The sequence below is a fragment of the Pristiophorus japonicus genome, chromosome 3 (assembly GCF_044704955.1).
Source record: "Pristiophorus japonicus isolate sPriJap1 chromosome 3, sPriJap1.hap1, whole genome shotgun sequence".
Taxonomy (NCBI): Eukaryota; Metazoa; Chordata; class Chondrichthyes; family Pristiophoridae; genus Pristiophorus; species Pristiophorus japonicus.
The window spans coordinates 222,092,522-222,108,870 of NC_091979.1; the positions used below are offsets into that span (position 1 = coordinate 222,092,522).

Consider the following 16,349-nt stretch of genomic DNA (forward strand, 5'->3'; position numbering starts at 1 on the left):
TAGACGAGGGGATTAAATGTAGTATCTCCAAATTTGCGGATGACACTAAATTGGGTGGCAGTGTGAGCTGCGAGGAGGATGCTATGAGGCTGCAGAGTGACTTGGATAGGTTAGGTGAGTGGGCAAATGCATGGCAGATGAAGTATAATGTGGATAAATGTGAGGTTATCCACTTTGGTGGTAAAAACAGAGAGACAGACTATTATCTGAATGGTGACAGATCAGGAAAAGGGAAGATGCAACGAGACCTGGGTGTCATGGTACATCAGTCATTGAAGGTTGGCATGCAGGTACAGCAGGCGGTTAAGAAAGCAAATGGCATGTTGGCCTTCATAGCGAGGGGATTTGAGTACAGGGGCTTGTTGTACAGGGCCTTGGTGAGGCCACACCTGGAGTATTGTGTACAGTTTTGGTCTCCTAACTTGAGGAAGGACATTCTTGCTATTGAGGGAGTGCAGCGAAGATTCACCAGACTGATTCCCGGGATGGTGGGACTGACCTATCAAGAAAGACTGGATCAACTGGGCTTGTATTCACTGGAGTTCAGAAGAGTGAGAGGGGACCTCATAGAAACGTTTAAAATTCTGACAGGTTTGGACAGGTTGGATGCAGGAAGAATGTTCCCAATGTTGGGAAGTCCAGAACCAGAGGTCACAGTCTAAGGATAAGGGGTAAGCCATTTAGGACCGAGATAAGGAGAAACTTCTTCACCCAGAGAGTGGTGAACCTGTGGAATTCTCTACCACAGAAAGTAGTTGAGGCCAATTCACTAAATATATTCAAAAGGGAGTTAGATGAAGTCCTTACTACTCGGGGGATCAAGGGGTATGGCGTGAAAGCAGGAAGGGGGTACTGAAGTTGCATGTTCAGCCATGAACTCATTGAATGGCGGTGCAGGCTAGAAGGGCTGAATGGCCTGCTCCTGCACCTATTTTCTATGTTTCTATGTTTCTTCACTGATTACTCAATCAAAACAAAGCTACTATTCCAATCACTGGGCAAGCCCATTATTGATAAAGTATATGGTGGAGAGGAATGTATAGAGGCTTACAGCTTTCATTTTTCTTCACACTCTTCCCCTTAGCCTCATCATCTATGCTCACTCATATGCTTAGATGTCAGTCGTGGTTCAGTGTTTCACTCTCACCTCGGGGTCAGAAGGTCGTGAGTTCATATCCCATCCCGGCAGTTAACTAAATAAATTTGGAATAAAAAGCTAGTGTCAGTAAAGGTAACTATGAAACTACCGGATTGTTGTAAAAATCCATCAGGTTCACTAATGTCCTTTTAGAGAAGGAAATCTGCCATCCTATATGTGACTTCAGATTCACAGCAATGTGGTTGACTCTTAACAGCCCTCTGAAATGGCCTAGCAAGCCACTCAGTTGCACCAAACTGCTACTGCAGCGGTTCAAGAAGGCGCTCTCCTCCCCACATCTACCATCTCAGTGTGCTCAGCCGCCATGTCTTTCCTCCCCATTGCTGGCCTACACCTGAGAAAATTGCAATTGTTATGCTTTCACCGTGACCCGGGACGACAACTTGATATTAAAAACACAGCAAGTTATATTTTTATCCGTTCACGGAATCTGGGCGTCGCTGGCAAGGCCAGCATTTATTGCACATCCCTAATTGCCCTCGAGGTGGTGGTGAGCCGCCGTGGTGAGTGGCTTGCTAGGCCATTTCAGAGGGCTGTTAAGAGTCAACCACATTGCTGTGAAACTGAAGTCACATATAGGATGGCAGATTTCTTTCCCTAAAAGGACATTAGTGAACCTGATGGGTTTTTACAACAATCCGGTAGTTTCATAGTTACCTTTACTGAACTAGCTTTTTATTCCAAATTTATTTAGTTAACTGTCGGGATGGGATATGAACTCACATTTCTGGATTTTTAGTCCAGGCTTCTGGACTACTAGTCCAGTAACATAACCACTATGCAACCGTACCCTGTAAGTACTTTGAAGAACTTTGAAGAACTCAATGCAGATATGAAACAGACCTACAAAGTCACAGATTAAGAACATAACATAAGAGCAGGAACAGGCCATTTGGCCTCTCGAGCATTTAATAAGATCATGACTGATCTGATCTTGGACTTGGCTCCACTTCCCAACCTGCTCCCCATACGCCTTCACTCCTTTATCGTTCAAAAATCTGTATCTCCACCTTAAATATATTCAATAAATTCAATGAACCCAGGTTGGGCCTATACTCACTGGAGTTTAGAAGAATGAGAGGTGATCTTATTGAAACAGAAGATTCTGAGGAGCTTGACAGGGTAGATGCAGAGAGGATGTTTCCTCTCGTGGGGGAATCTAAAACTGGGGGCATAATTTCAAAATAAGAGGTTGCCCATTTCAAAAGGAAATGAGGAGGAATTGCTTCTCTCAGAGGGTCATGAATCTTTGGAATTCTCTTTCCCAAAGAGCTGTGGAGGCTGGGTCACTGAGTATACATTGACGGTGGATGTAGTATATTTGGATTTCCAAAAGGCATTCGATAAGGTGCCACATAAAAGGTTGCTACATAAAATAAGGGCATATGGGATTGGGGGTAATATATTAGCATGGACAGAAAACCGAGAGCAGGGATAAATGGATCATTTTCCGGTCGGCAGGCTGTAACTAGTGGGGTGCCGCAAGGATCAGAAGCTTGGGCCCCAGCTATTCACAATCTACATCAATGACTTAGATGAAGAGACTGAGTGCAATGTATCCAATTGCTGAATATACAATAGATTTAATATATTAAAAGCAATGTATATACTGTGTGCACTTAATGTAACGACTTACATAAACACACACAAAAATATATGCTCATATTATCCCATCTCCTGTGTTGTTCATGATATCAGCAGAGACGATGGGCTGTATCTTTCTATGATTCTTTGTCCTCATGACATTTTCTAGAATCCTCCTCACTATTTACTACGCCAAGTTTTGGGTCATCTGCAAACTTTGAAATTATGGCCCCTACACACAAGTCTAGATCATTAATATATGTCAAAAAGAGCAGTGGTCCCAATACTGATCCCTGGGAATACCAATGTATACTGCCCTCTAGTCTGAAAAACAACCGTTCACCAGAGAATCATACAAATTTACAGCATGGAAGGAGGCCGTTTCAGCCCATTGTGTCCGTGCTGGCCGACAAAGACCCATCCAGCCTAATCCCACTTTCCAGCTCTTGGTCTGTAGCCTTGTAGGTTACGGCACTTCAAGTGCCTAAGTAATTTAAAAAATGGTGAGGGTTTCTGCCTCTACCACCCTGTCAGGCAGGGAGTTCCGGATCCCTTCCACCCTCGGTGAAAAACATTTCCCCTCAAATCCTCCCACCAATTACTTTAAATCTATGCCTCCTGGTTGTTGACCCCTCTGCCAAGGGAAATATGTCCTTCCTATCCATTCTATCTGGGCCCCTCATAATTTTATACACCTCAATAAGGTCTCCCCTCAGCCTCCTCTGTTCCAAAGAAAACAATCTCAGCCTATCAAATTTTTCCTCATAGCTAAAATTCTCCAGTCCAGACAACATTCTTGTGAATCTCTTCTGTACCCTCTCCAGTGCAATCACATATTTCCTGTAATGTGGTGACCAGAACTGCACACAGTATTCCAGCTGTGGCCTAACTAGTGTTATATACAGTTCAAGCATAACCTTCCCGCTCTTGTATTCTATGCCTCGGCTAATAAAGGCTAGTATTCCGTATGCCTTCTTATCTACTTGGCCTGCTACCTTCAAGGATCTGTGGACATGCATTCCAAAGTCCCTTTGTTCCTCTACACTTTTCAGTGTCATACCATTTACATGTATTCCGTTGCCTTGTTAGACCTCCCCAAATGCATTACCTCACACTTCTCCGGATTGAATTCCACTTGCCACTGTTCTGCCCACCTGACCAGTACATTGATATCTTCCTGCAGTCTGCAGCTTTCTTCTTCATTATCAACCACACAAACAATTTTTAGATCATCTGCAAACTTCTCAATCATACCCCCCCACATTCAAGTCTAAATCATTGATACATACCACAAAAAGCAAGGGACCCAGTACTGAGCCCTGCAGAACCCCACTGGATACAGCCTTGCAGTCATAAAAACACCCATCCACCATTACCCTTTGCTTCCGGCCTCTGAGCCAATTTTGGATCCAACTTGCCACTTTGCCTTGGATCCCATGGGCCTTTACTTTCGTGACCAGTGCTATGTGGGACCTTATCAAAAGCCTTGCTCAAATCCAAATGCACTACCCTCATCGACCTTCCTTGTTACCTCCTCAAAAAATTCAATCAAGTTAGTCAGACATGACCTTCCCTTAACAAATCCATGCTGACTGTCCTTGATTAATCCACGTCTTTCTAAATTAAGATTTATCCCGTCCCTTAGAATTTTCTCCAATATTTTTCCCACCACCGAGGTTAGGATGACTGGCCTATAATTACTCGATCTATCTCTTTCTCCCTTTTTAGACAAAGGTACAATGTTAGCAGTCCTCCAGTACCACACCTGTTGCCAGAGAGGATTGGAAAATGATGGTCAGAGCATCTGCTATTTCCCCTTTTGTTTCTCAACAGTCTGCCATACATTTCATCCGGGCCTGGAGATTTATATACTTTCAAAACTGCTGAACCTCTTAATACTGCCTCTCTCACTATGTTTATTTCATCTAATATTTCACACTCCTCCCTGATTGCAATGTCTGCATTGCCCCTCTCATTTGTGAAAACAGACATTTAAGGTCTCTAATAGGCCCTACTCTTTTTTTCGTCTCTTAGCCAATTTTGTATCCACGCAGCGACTGGGCTTCAATTTTGTGTGGTACTTTATAGAGCGACTTTTGAAAATCCATATACATACCCTCATCAACCCTCTTTAATTCATAAAAGAACTTGATCAAGTTCATCAGACACAATTTGCCGTTAATAAATCCATGTTGTCTGTCATTTATAGCATACCAACATACTGTAACATACAACATACTAATACTAACATTACGAAGAGTTGGTGTTATTTACCAGGCGGGAGACTACCGTATATCACCGCACATTCCAGTCCGCGAGCCTCAATCTGCCGACTGAGTGAGTAGATGTCGGTTTTGCTGAAGCACACGATACAGTCACCAGGATGCAGTTTATCCAGAGACTCCAGGGCCGAGTCCAGAACAGTCATGGGTGTTAGCCGCTCATAACTTTCAACCTGTTCAACAGGAAATATCAGTGAGCTGGAAACAATTCTGCCTTTTAGAGCAATATATTGCAGTAATAAGTTAATGTAGATAAAATCCTTAAACACTAGGTGGGATTTAAACCCCGCCCCGCAATCCCCAACAGGAGATGTACTCTGTGGAGAGAGAAACAGATTTAGTGTTTCAGGTTGATGACCTTTCGTCAGAACTGGAATAAGTTAGAGATGTAACCGATTTTAAGCAAGTACAGAGGCAGGGAAAGGGAGGAGAGGAGGAAAGAACAAAAGGGAAGGTCTGTGATGGGGTGGAAGGCAGGAGAGATTAAATGACAAAAGGTATGATTATACAAGGCAAAACGAGATGGTAATGGAACAAGTAAAGAAACAAAAGATGGGTCCAGAAGAGGTGTAAATGGGAATGGCAGAATCATCAACAGCCGCCAGGTGAAAAAAAAAATAGGGGCAGAGGTTATGATCTAAAAGTGTTGAACTCGATGTTGAGTCCAGAAGGCTGTAAAAGTGCTAATCAAAAGAGGAGGTGCTGATCCTCGAGCTTCTTTGGAACAGTGCAAGAGGCCGAGGATTGAGAGATCAGAGTGGGAATGGAGCAGGGAATTAAAGTGACAATTTGGGGTCACACTTACGAACTGAACGAAGGTGATCTGCAAAGCGGTCACCCAATCTAAGTTTGGTCTCCCCAATGTGGAGACCACCACAGCGTAAGCAGCGAATACAGTATACTAAATTGCAAGAAGTATAAGTAAATCGCTGTTTCACCTGGATGGGGTATTTGGGGCTCTGGACAGAGGGAAAGGAGGAGGTAAAAGGGCAGGTGTTGCATCTCCTGCGCTTGCACAGGAAGGTGCCGTGAAAGGGGAAGGGGGTGTTGGTGGTGGTTGAGGGTGTAGTGGAGGGAGCTGTCCTTAGGAATGCTGAAAGGGGAGGGGAGGGGAAGGGAAGATGTGTTTGGTGGTGGGATCACACTGGAGGTGGCAGGGATGGGGTGAGAGCAGAGGTGCGAGAAATGGAAGGGACACGGTTGAGGGCCATGTTAACCACGGTTGAGGAAAAAGACATATGTAGAATCACTAGTATGGAAGGTGGCATAGTCAGAACAGATGCGACAGAGACGAAGAAGCTGGGAGAATGGCATCGAGTCCTTATAGGAAGCGGCGTGGGAGGACAGGAAGCTGGGTGGGAGGAAGTGTAATCCAGTTAGCTGTGGGAGTCAATGGGCTTATAGTGAATGTTTGTCGATAGCCTATCCCCAGAAATGGAGACAGAGAAGTCGAGGAAGGGAAGAGTCGGAGATGGACCATGTGAAGATGAGGGAAGGGTAGAAATTGGAAGCAAAGAATGACATTTTCCAGTTCAGGCCGAGAGCAGGAAACGGCACCGATATAGTTATCAATGTACTGGAAGCAAGATGAGGGAGGGGACCCGAGTAGGACTGGAAAAAAGAATGTTCCACATATCTCACGAAAAGGCAGGCATAGCTAGGACCCATGCAGGTACCCAAAGGGGTACCATAGCAACACCTCTTATTTGGAGGAAGTGAGTGAAGTCAAAGGAGAAGTTGTTCAATGTGAGAACAAGTTCAGCCAGGCAGAGGAGGGTGGTGGTGGATGGGGGACTGGTTGGACCTCTGGCCAAGGAAGAAGCGGAACACCCTCAGGCCGTCCTGGTGGGGGATGGAGGTGTAGAGGGATAGGAGGTCCATGGTGAAAAGGAGAAGGCTAGGGCCTGGAAACTGTTAAAGTGGCGGAGGGTATAGGAAGAGTCACGGATGTAGGTGGGAAGAGACCGGATAAGGGGAGAAAAAAAAAAGTTGAGCTAAGAAATCAGTTCTGTTGGGCAAGAGGCTGAAATGATGGGTCTAGCAGGGTAGTCCTGTTTGTGGATCTTTGGAAGGAGATATAAGCAGGCTGTGGGGGGTTGGGGAACTATGAGGTTGGTGGCCATGGAGGGAAGATTTCCAGAAGAGTTGAGGTCAGTGACGGTATGGAAATGATGGTGGTGGGGTCATGGTCCAACTGGCTAGACCAGATAGCCTAACATTTGTGGTTGTGAAAATGTTGGAGTCCATTATTAAAGTAGTAGCAGGACATTTGGAAAAGCAAAATTCGGTCAGGCAGAGCCAGCATGGATTTATGAAGGGGAAGTCATGTTTGACAAATTTGCTGGAATTCTTTGAGGATGTAATGAACAGGGTGGATAAAGGGGAACCAGTGGATGTGGTGTATTTAGACTTCCAGAAGGCATCTGACAAAGGTGCCACATAAAAGGTTACTGCACAAGATAAAAGTTCACAGGGTTGGGGGTAATATATTAGCATGGATAGAGGTTTGGCTAACAAACAGAAAACAGAGAGTTGGGATAAAGGGTTAATTTTCTGGTTGGCAACCAGTAACTAGTGGGGTGCCGCAGGGATCAGTGCTGGGACCCGAACTATTTACAATCTATATTAACGACTTGGAAGAAGGGACTGAGTGTAACGTAGCCTAGTTTGCTGACGATACAAAGATGGGAGGAAAAGCAATGCGAGGAGGACACAAAATATCTGCAAAAGGACATAGACAAGGCTAATTGAGTGGACAAAAATTTGGAAGATGGAGTATAATGTTGGAAAGTAAAAAATTAAAGAGCAAGTTATTATTTAAATGGAGAAAGATTACAAAGTGCTGTAGTACTTGTACATGAAACACAAAAGGATAGTATGCAGGTACAGCAAGTGATCAGGAAGGCCAATGGTATCTTGGCCTTTATTGCAAAGGGGATGGAGATAAAAGCAGGGAAGTCTTGCTACAGCTATACAGGGTATTGGTGAGGCCACACCTGGAATATTGAGTGCAGTTTTGGTTCCATATTTCCGAAAGGATATACTTGCTTTGGAGGCAAGGTTCAGAGAAGGTTCATTCGGTTGATTCCGGAGATGAGGGGGTTGACTCATGAGGAACGGTTGAGCCTCTACTCATTGGTGGAATTCAGAAGAATGAGAGGTGATCTTATCAAAACGTATAAGATTATGAGGGGGCTTGACAAGGTGAATGCAGAGAGGATGTTTCCACTGATGGGGGAGACTAGAACTAGAGGGCATGATCTTAGAATAAGGGGCCGCCCATTTAAAACAGAGATAAGGAGAAGTTACTTCTCTCAGGGTTGTGAATCTGTGGAATTCGCTGCCTCAGAGAGCTGTGGAAGCTGGGACATTGAATAAATTTAAGACAGAGATAGACAGTTTCTTAAACGATAAGGGAATAAGGGGTTATGGGGAGCAGGTAGGGAAGTGGAACTGAGTCCAAGATCAGATCATCCATGATCTTATTGAATGGCAGAGCAGGCTCGAGGAGACGTATGGCCTACTCCTGTTCCTATTTCTTATGTTCTTATGGTCCATGGGGAGGTAGGAGGTGGTGTCAGGGAATTGGCATTCAGCCTCCGCAAGGTGGAGTGCCAAACAACAGCACCACCCTTGTCAGCAAGTGTAATGACGATAATAGAGTTGGATCTGAGAGAACGGAGTGCTGCAAGTTCCGAGGGATCAGCTGCCTCCCTGTCTTCAAAATCGCAAGATCCTTGTCCCACAAAGATTACGAATCTGAGTTGAGCTGCTGTACGTTGGAGGCAGCGGAGAGGGGAGCGGGGGGGAGAGAAGGCAGCGGCGAGGGGGAGAGATGGGGGCGGGCAGCTATGGGCAAGGGGGGAGGGGGGTGGGAGGGCGAGGGGGAGAGAGAGGGAGCAAGGGTGGTCGGTGCGAGAGATAAAGGGAAAGAGACAGAGATGTGAAGGCCGAAAGGAAGTGATGGGTATGTCAAAATAGTTATTCAGTATGATTATAGTTTTGAAACATGTCTTTTATATATAGATTGTTTTTAACCTGTGCGTAGTCAGCTAACGGATGAAAAAATGAAGGAAAAGATTCTTCGAAAAAAACCTTTTAGTTAGTTTAGCGCAGTTTAAAATGTTTTTGGTAGATTTTACTTAGTGCCCTGTATTTGGATTTGTTACTGTATTGAAAATGTGAAATCTGAATGAATCGGGTGAGTGTGTGAGTCAGACGGCATGACCTTTGAAGTGTGATAGGCAAACAATGCACAATGCTCTTCCGTTCCAGTACACTTGTAGGGTCACTAAGTCACTGCTGCTGGTGAGCTGAAGGACACACAGGGATGAAATCCCATGAAAACTAAGAATTACAGAATGCTCATGCAAACAGGTTAATTGTTAGTCCCTCAGGTGCATACCTCTCTGCAGAGTGCTGAAACGTGTACCCGGTCCAGGTAAAAGGGAATAGATCCAGTCTCACTGTTAACAGAAAACTCCAAACCCAAATTATAACTAACAGCTGGCTGCATATTTCAGCCAATGAACCGTCGTCCAACTTCTCTTTTGCTTCTAACAGTCAGGTAGCCCATTTTGGTTTTAGATTAACCCCATTTTCTCCCCATGGTCCCGACTCCCGCCCCCCTCTTCTCTCTCAGCCCCCCCCCCCCCCACCCCACCCCCGCCCAGACTCATGGCGCACACCTCCACTTCCTCTCCTGTGTCATACATCAGCTCCATCACCAAGTTAACAGCTGCAGCTTCTCCACAGATATGGATTTCTTCTGCACAAAGACCTACAGTGAAAGCACAATTACATTAGAAAACTGCATCAAACACTCCCGGAATGGGTACAGCACCGGTTAGAGTAAATCTCCCCGCCCATCAAAAACTCACAGGGCAGGTACAGCACGGGTGAGATACAGAGTAAAGCTCCCTCTTCATTGTCCCATCAAACACTCCCAGGATTCAGACCCTGGTTTCAAAGGGCAGCATCTAACCCACTGTACCACCCAGACATCATGCAGGGACTGTTCAGCAACAATGTGATGTAAGGACAGGTGACGTGTAATCCAGATTATTAAAGTAATTTCATGTAGAGAAGTACAAGGAACAAACAAACAGACTTACCCAAGAGTGCCCTTGTCCAGGCCCAGCCTCTGGAAGGATCTCTGATCATCTGGATTTCATCAATTACAGCAATTTCATCTGTAAAACATTGCACACAGTGAATCGCACTCCAGGCACTCACTGGGTGCACCCCCCCCTCCCCCACCGCTCAGGCTGCCGACCTCTTCTCTCTTTCCCACCCCACTCACCCCACCCCACCAACCGTGGGGAAACCTTCCCCTGCCCCTCGACCTCTTTTCCGCCCCCCCCCCCCCATGCCGATGACCTCCCCTCATCCGACAAAATCCCTCATCCGGCACAGGCCATGTCCCGAGGGTGCCGGATAAGGGCGGTTCAACCTGTATTAAGCAGTAGCAGGACATTTAGAAAATAATACTTTAATTAAGCAGTGTCTGCATGTTTTATAAAAGGGAAATCATGTTTGACAAATTTGCTAAGAGTTCTTTGAGGATGTAACGAGCAGGGTAGATAAAGGGGAACCAGTGGATGTGGTGTATTTGGATTTCCATTCAATAAGGTGTCACATAAAAGGCTACTGCACAAGATAAGAGCTCACGGGGTTGGGGCAATATATTAGCATGGATAGAGGATTGGCTAACTAACAGAAAACAGAGAGTTGGGATAAATGGGTAATTTTCAGGTTGGCAAACTAACTACAGGGATCAGTGCTGGGGCTTCAGCTATTCACAATCTATATTAATGACTTGGATGAAGGGATCGAGTGTAATGTAGCCAAATTTGCTGACGATACAAAGAGAGGTGGGAAAGCAAGTTGTGAAGAGGACACAAAGAGTCTGCAAAAGGATACAGACAGGCTAAGTGAATGGGCAAAAATCTGGCAGATGGAGTATAATGTGGGAAAATGTGAGATTATCCACTTTGGTTGGAAGAATAGAAAAGCAAAATATTATTTAAATGGAGACTACAGAATGCTGCGGTACAAAAGATCTGGGAGTCCTCGTACATGAAACACAGTAAGTTAGCATGCAGGTATAGCAAGTAAATAGGAAGACGAATGAAATGTTGGTCTTTATTGCAAGGGGGATGGAGTATAAAAGTATGGAAGTCCTGCTATAACCGTACAGGGCGTTGGCGAGACCACACCTAGAGTACTGCATACAGTTTTGGTCTCCTTATTTAAGGAGGGATATACAGGTACAATGTCCCGAATACCGAACATTTTGAGTATCGTGGATGGAGTCATCCGGAATTATTCTCCAAAAACCAGACACTTTGAGGCGGCCAAGGTGATGACATCGGGCAGCAAGGGACGAAGAAACAAAAAAGCACAGCGCTGGGGGAGCCACGGGAATTGGCGAGGAGCAGCATGAACGCAAGGTGTAGAGATGAGATGAGCAAGTGATGGAAATTCAGCATCTCACCCACCCTCTGTGTGGCACCCCGCCAACAGTCCACACTCACCCAGGGACCCGCTTATCGATGACCAGCCACCGGGCTCACTCCCCTACCTGGAGGGGTTGAGCCATCAGTGGGGTCGGGAATTCATAGCGCTGAGCACCAGTGCGAGTGGCGAAGTCCGAAATCCGGCAAAACCCAGAATCTGGCACGGATTCTGGATTTCAGACGATTTTCTTATCTGAAATCTGGAAAAACTGGCACGGATTCATCGAAGATTCTGGACTTCAGACTATTGATTTTCTTATCTGAAATCCGGAAAAAAACAAAATCCGACACAGATTCGGTCCAGAGGATTCCGGATTTTGGACGCTGTACCTATACTTGCATTGGAGGCCATTCAGAGAAGGTTCATTAGGTTGATTCTTGGGATGAAGGGGTTGTCTTATGACGGAAGGTTGAGCCTGTACTCATCGGAGTTTAGAAGAATGAGAGGTGATCTTATTGAAACATACAATATTCTGAGGGGGCTTGACAGGGTGGATGTGGAGAGGATGTTTCCCCTCATGCAGGAATCTAGAACTAGGGGGGGGCATTATTTTGGATCGCCCATTTAAGACTGAGATGAGGAAAAATATATTTTCTCAGAGGGTCGTGAATCTTTGGAATTCTCTACCCCAAAGAGCTGTGGAAGCTGAGTCATTGAATATATTCAAGGCCGAGATAGACAGATTCTTAAATTATAGGGGAGTCAAGGGTTTTTACATAGGATATGCGGCACAGAAACAGGCCATTCGGCCCATCCATGCCGACTTTTATGCTCCACTCGAGCCTCCTCCCATCTTTCCTCATCTAAATCTATCCGCATAGCCCTTTCTTCCCTTCTCCAGGACAGATGCAGCACAGGCCGGCAGCGCGGCCGGGTCGGGGCCACGAGACCGGCAGTGGGGCCGGGTCGGGGCCACGAGACCGGCAGTGGGGCCGGGCCGGGGCCACGAGGCCGGCAGTGGGGCCGGGTCGGGGCCACGAGACCGGCAGTGGGGCCGGGCCGGGGCCACGAGGCCGGCAGTGGGGCCGGGTCGGGGCCACGAGACCGGCAGTGGGGCCGGGCCGGGGCCACGAGGCCGGCAGCGTGGTCGGGGCCACGAGGCCAGAATACGCATGGTAACCAACTACCAAGCATGAGCAGCTGGAGAGAGAGCAGCATGCTGGAGCCAGGGGGGGGCCCAGGTTACAGTGTCGGTACTCTATGGACATATAAACAAGCTGCTCCAAGATTAATGCGCTCACCTACTGCGATCTCTGAAAACCAGGGAGAGAGGACCCGAGAGGTGCGGGGGTTAGGAGGAACGTGTGTGTGCGCGCGCGCGCGCTAGGCCCTTGCAGCAGAGCCTGGTCTCCAATCGTCTTGGATCCCCTTGCCATTGGACCAAAACCTTGCTCTGTCAAGTCCATGTGGTAGCTGGTGTGCAACAGCCATCCCACGTTAAAATAATTCACGCACAGGCATCTTCCATCCTTTAAATGAAGTTCGGGACCGGACCCGCATTGGTCTCATCAGTCACCTTAGAACTCATTTTGGTGTGGAAGCAAGTCATCCTCGGTTCCGAGGGACTGCCTAAGATGATGATATGCTTGTCTAGCCTCCCCTTAAATGCACTTATACTATTCGCTTCAACCACTCCGTGGTTGCGAGTTTCACATTCTCACCATTCTTTGGTAGAGTTTTTTTCTGAATTCCCTATTGGATTTCTTGTTGACTATCTTATATTGATGGCCTCTAATTATGCACTTCCCCAGAAGCGGAAACATTCTCTCTGTATCCACTCTTATCAAAACCTTTCATCATTTTAACCACTTCTGTTAGGTCAACCCTCAGCCTTCTTTTTTCAAGAAGAAAGAGAGACCCAGCCTGTTCATCCTTTCCTGACATGTACACCCTCGCATTTCTGGTATCATCCTTGTAAATCTTCTCTGCACTCTCTCCGGTGCTTCTATATCCTTTTTATAATATGACGACTAGAACTGTACACGCAGTACTGTGGTCTAACCAAGGTTCGTTACAGGTTTAGCATAACTTCACCACTTTTCAATTCTATACCTCTGGAAATAAACCCTAGTGCTTGGTTTGCTTTTTTAGGGCCTTGCTAACCTGTGTCACAACCTTTAGTGATTTGTGTATTTGTACTCCGAGATCCCTTTGTTTCTCTACCCCACCTCGACTCGCACCCTCCAAGTAATAAGTGACCTCCCTATTCTTCCTACTAAAATGTAATACTTCACATTTATCTGTGTTGAACTTAATTTGACAATTATATGCCCATTCTGCAAGTTTATTAATGTTCACCTGTAATTTGTTGCAGTCCTCCTCAGTATTGACTATCGCCCCCAATTTGGTGTCATCTGCAAATTTAGAAATTGTGTTTTTGATCCCAAAGTCTAAATCATTAATATAAATTGTGAACAACAGTGGTCCCAACACTGATCCTTGTGGACCACTTCCCACATTCTGCCACTAAGAATAGCTACCCTTTACCCCTACTCTCTGCTTTCTGTCTTGAACCCAGCTAGCTATCCATTCTACTACTTGTCCTCGGGGATACACAAATTGCTGACTGTGCGAGCTGATAACGTCACAGCGAGGGGAACTGGGTATCCGGGGCCTGAGTGAACAGGACAAGCAACAGGGTATCTCCGTAACCAATCAGATTGAAGGATTGAGAAATAAACAAAGAAGGTAGGTGAATTAGAGTGGGTGAATTCAACATCAAAACAGGTACAGGAGGAGAAATAAAGAAGAGAAAAAGAGACAAAGGAAAAGTAAGAAGCAAAACGTAAAACATTTAAAATGAAATGTTTTAAATCTCCTAAATCAATTCACAACCTGAAGGAATTAGATTCCACAGATTATTAATTTTTAGGGCCAGAGAGGTTGAACATTATCACGTTGTTAAAAGGGTAGTTACGCTTGGAATTACTGGCCCTAAATATCTCCGGTGCAAATACAGCAACTTCACGTCATTCAATGCTCGTCAATGTTGAGGTAGACAGTGAGATGCTGTTTTCGCGAAGTTAATGGTGGAGCGGCGCAACTTGGACAGCAACTTTTAGATATTCGCATTTATCCATGCAACTGCCCCTGGCCTGAAGTTGTGTAGTAATCATTCATAAATAATGCCGATTATTAGCCTCACCATTATTTTAACAGCAGAATCTGGCCCATGGTCATTTCTCATTGGTTCTCGATGCCTTTATCAACGAGACCGTCAATGATTTTGAAATTCTCCACAATGGTGGGGTTGAGCACCTTGCGTTGTACAGTATGGTTCCAACGTACATAGGTGTCAGGTGTGTCTCAGTGTTTCATTCTCACCACTAAGTTAGAAGGTTGTGGGTTCAAGTCCCACTCCAGAGACTTGAGCACAAAAATCTAGGCTAACACTCCAGTGTAGTGCTGAGGGAGTGCAATTTTGAAACAGAGCAGGGGAGTTATCCCCAGTGTCCTGATCAATATTTATCCCTCAACCAACATCAGTAAAACAGATTTTCTGGTCGTTATCACATTGCTGCTTGTGGGATCATGCTGTGCACAAATTGGGTGCTGCACTTACATTACAGCAGTGACTACACTTCAAAAAGTACTTCATTGGCTGTAAAGCACTTTGGGGCATAGTGAGGTTGTAAAAGGTGCTATAGAAATACAAGCAAGAGAGATCAGGAAGAGGTGTGTACATACATGGCGTTGTTACGCTGCACATTTCAATGGTACAGGCAACGTGAGTCGACTGCCTCCCGTCTGGATCAACAAAGATTCGCTCTTCTCCAGTCACCAAGTCGCACAGCACTCCCTTCAAAGAAACAAACACAAGCACTTCAAATACCTTTCAGACTGTTGGTCTAAAAATTGGGCATTTCTACTTGTTCTAACTTTGAGATATTCCTGATTATATCAGGTTGGCAAGGGGAAAAAGATCACAATTTGCAAGTCTACATTGGAACTTGTCTGTTCACATCACAAATCCAATGTCTCCAGTCTTCCGTACCTCAGGGGCACTGGATGTGGACTGGGAACTCTGGCTGCCCATTTTCTGAGCTGGGGGGTGAGCAGATTGTGATGTCCCAATTGCTGTGCTGGCTAAGCTGAGCTAACCCAACCCACCACAAGCTGAGCATCACACCATCTACACGGCCCAGTCCCACCCTGGGCAATATTCACCCATTATAGCAAGAACTACAAATTTCAATTTAAGGATTAGGAACAAATGAAAACATAGCACATAAAAAGTATCCCTGTAGGAGCACCAGTGCTAATAGACTCCGACACATCCCGACTAATGACTGTCTTCAAATTAGGAATCAGGTGGAGTTAAACAAGCTGGTTAACTGAGACAACGGGCGTAGAGTTAGAGGACACACATAGAAAATTTGTGAGCTTTGAACAAGGTTAGAGATGATTAAATAGCCCAAATATACTATTGGGGAAACATCCAGCAGAGGGAGCTGACTAGTACCTGTTGTGAATCAGATTAACAAGGAAGAAGGTTAATGCCCCTAACGTAGCAGAGTCTACGATAGAATAATCAGACATGGGCTCTGCATGGAGGATATGCACTTACTAGGGATATAATTTACATATGTATTCAGTCCCAATTTTAAATTCTCACATTTATATTTTTATATAATACTTTTATATGGTTTATAGTGACATAGCAAAACTTAAGGCACCTTGGAAAACAGAGGTAGAGTTGTTTGGAGCAGGAGTTTCATTGTAGTACAGGCTGAGTAGGAAGACACACTACAGTGCCACCACTGGCAGGTTGTAATTACAGGGCGACACATTTACAGAGGCACTTT

At 45.5% G+C, this 16,349-nt stretch overlaps 1 protein-coding gene across 1 annotated transcript in view; it reads right to left on the reverse strand.

Moving 5' to 3' along the window:
• The window catches only part of supv3l1 (SUV3-like helicase), a 72,653-nt gene that overhangs the window by 11,970 nt on the left and 44,334 nt on the right, over nucleotides 1-16,349 (reverse strand). Inside the window, exons 6-9 of the mRNA XM_070876305.1 lie at nucleotides 15,232-15,343; nucleotides 10,140-10,217; nucleotides 9,714-9,805; nucleotides 5,018-5,198 (exon numbers count right to left, since the gene is read on the reverse strand). Coding sequence (XP_070732406.1) covers nucleotides 5,018-5,198; nucleotides 9,714-9,805; nucleotides 10,140-10,217; nucleotides 15,232-15,343 — 463 coding nt within the window. The remainder of the gene's footprint in view (nucleotides 1-5,017; nucleotides 5,199-9,713; nucleotides 9,806-10,139; nucleotides 10,218-15,231; nucleotides 15,344-16,349) is intronic.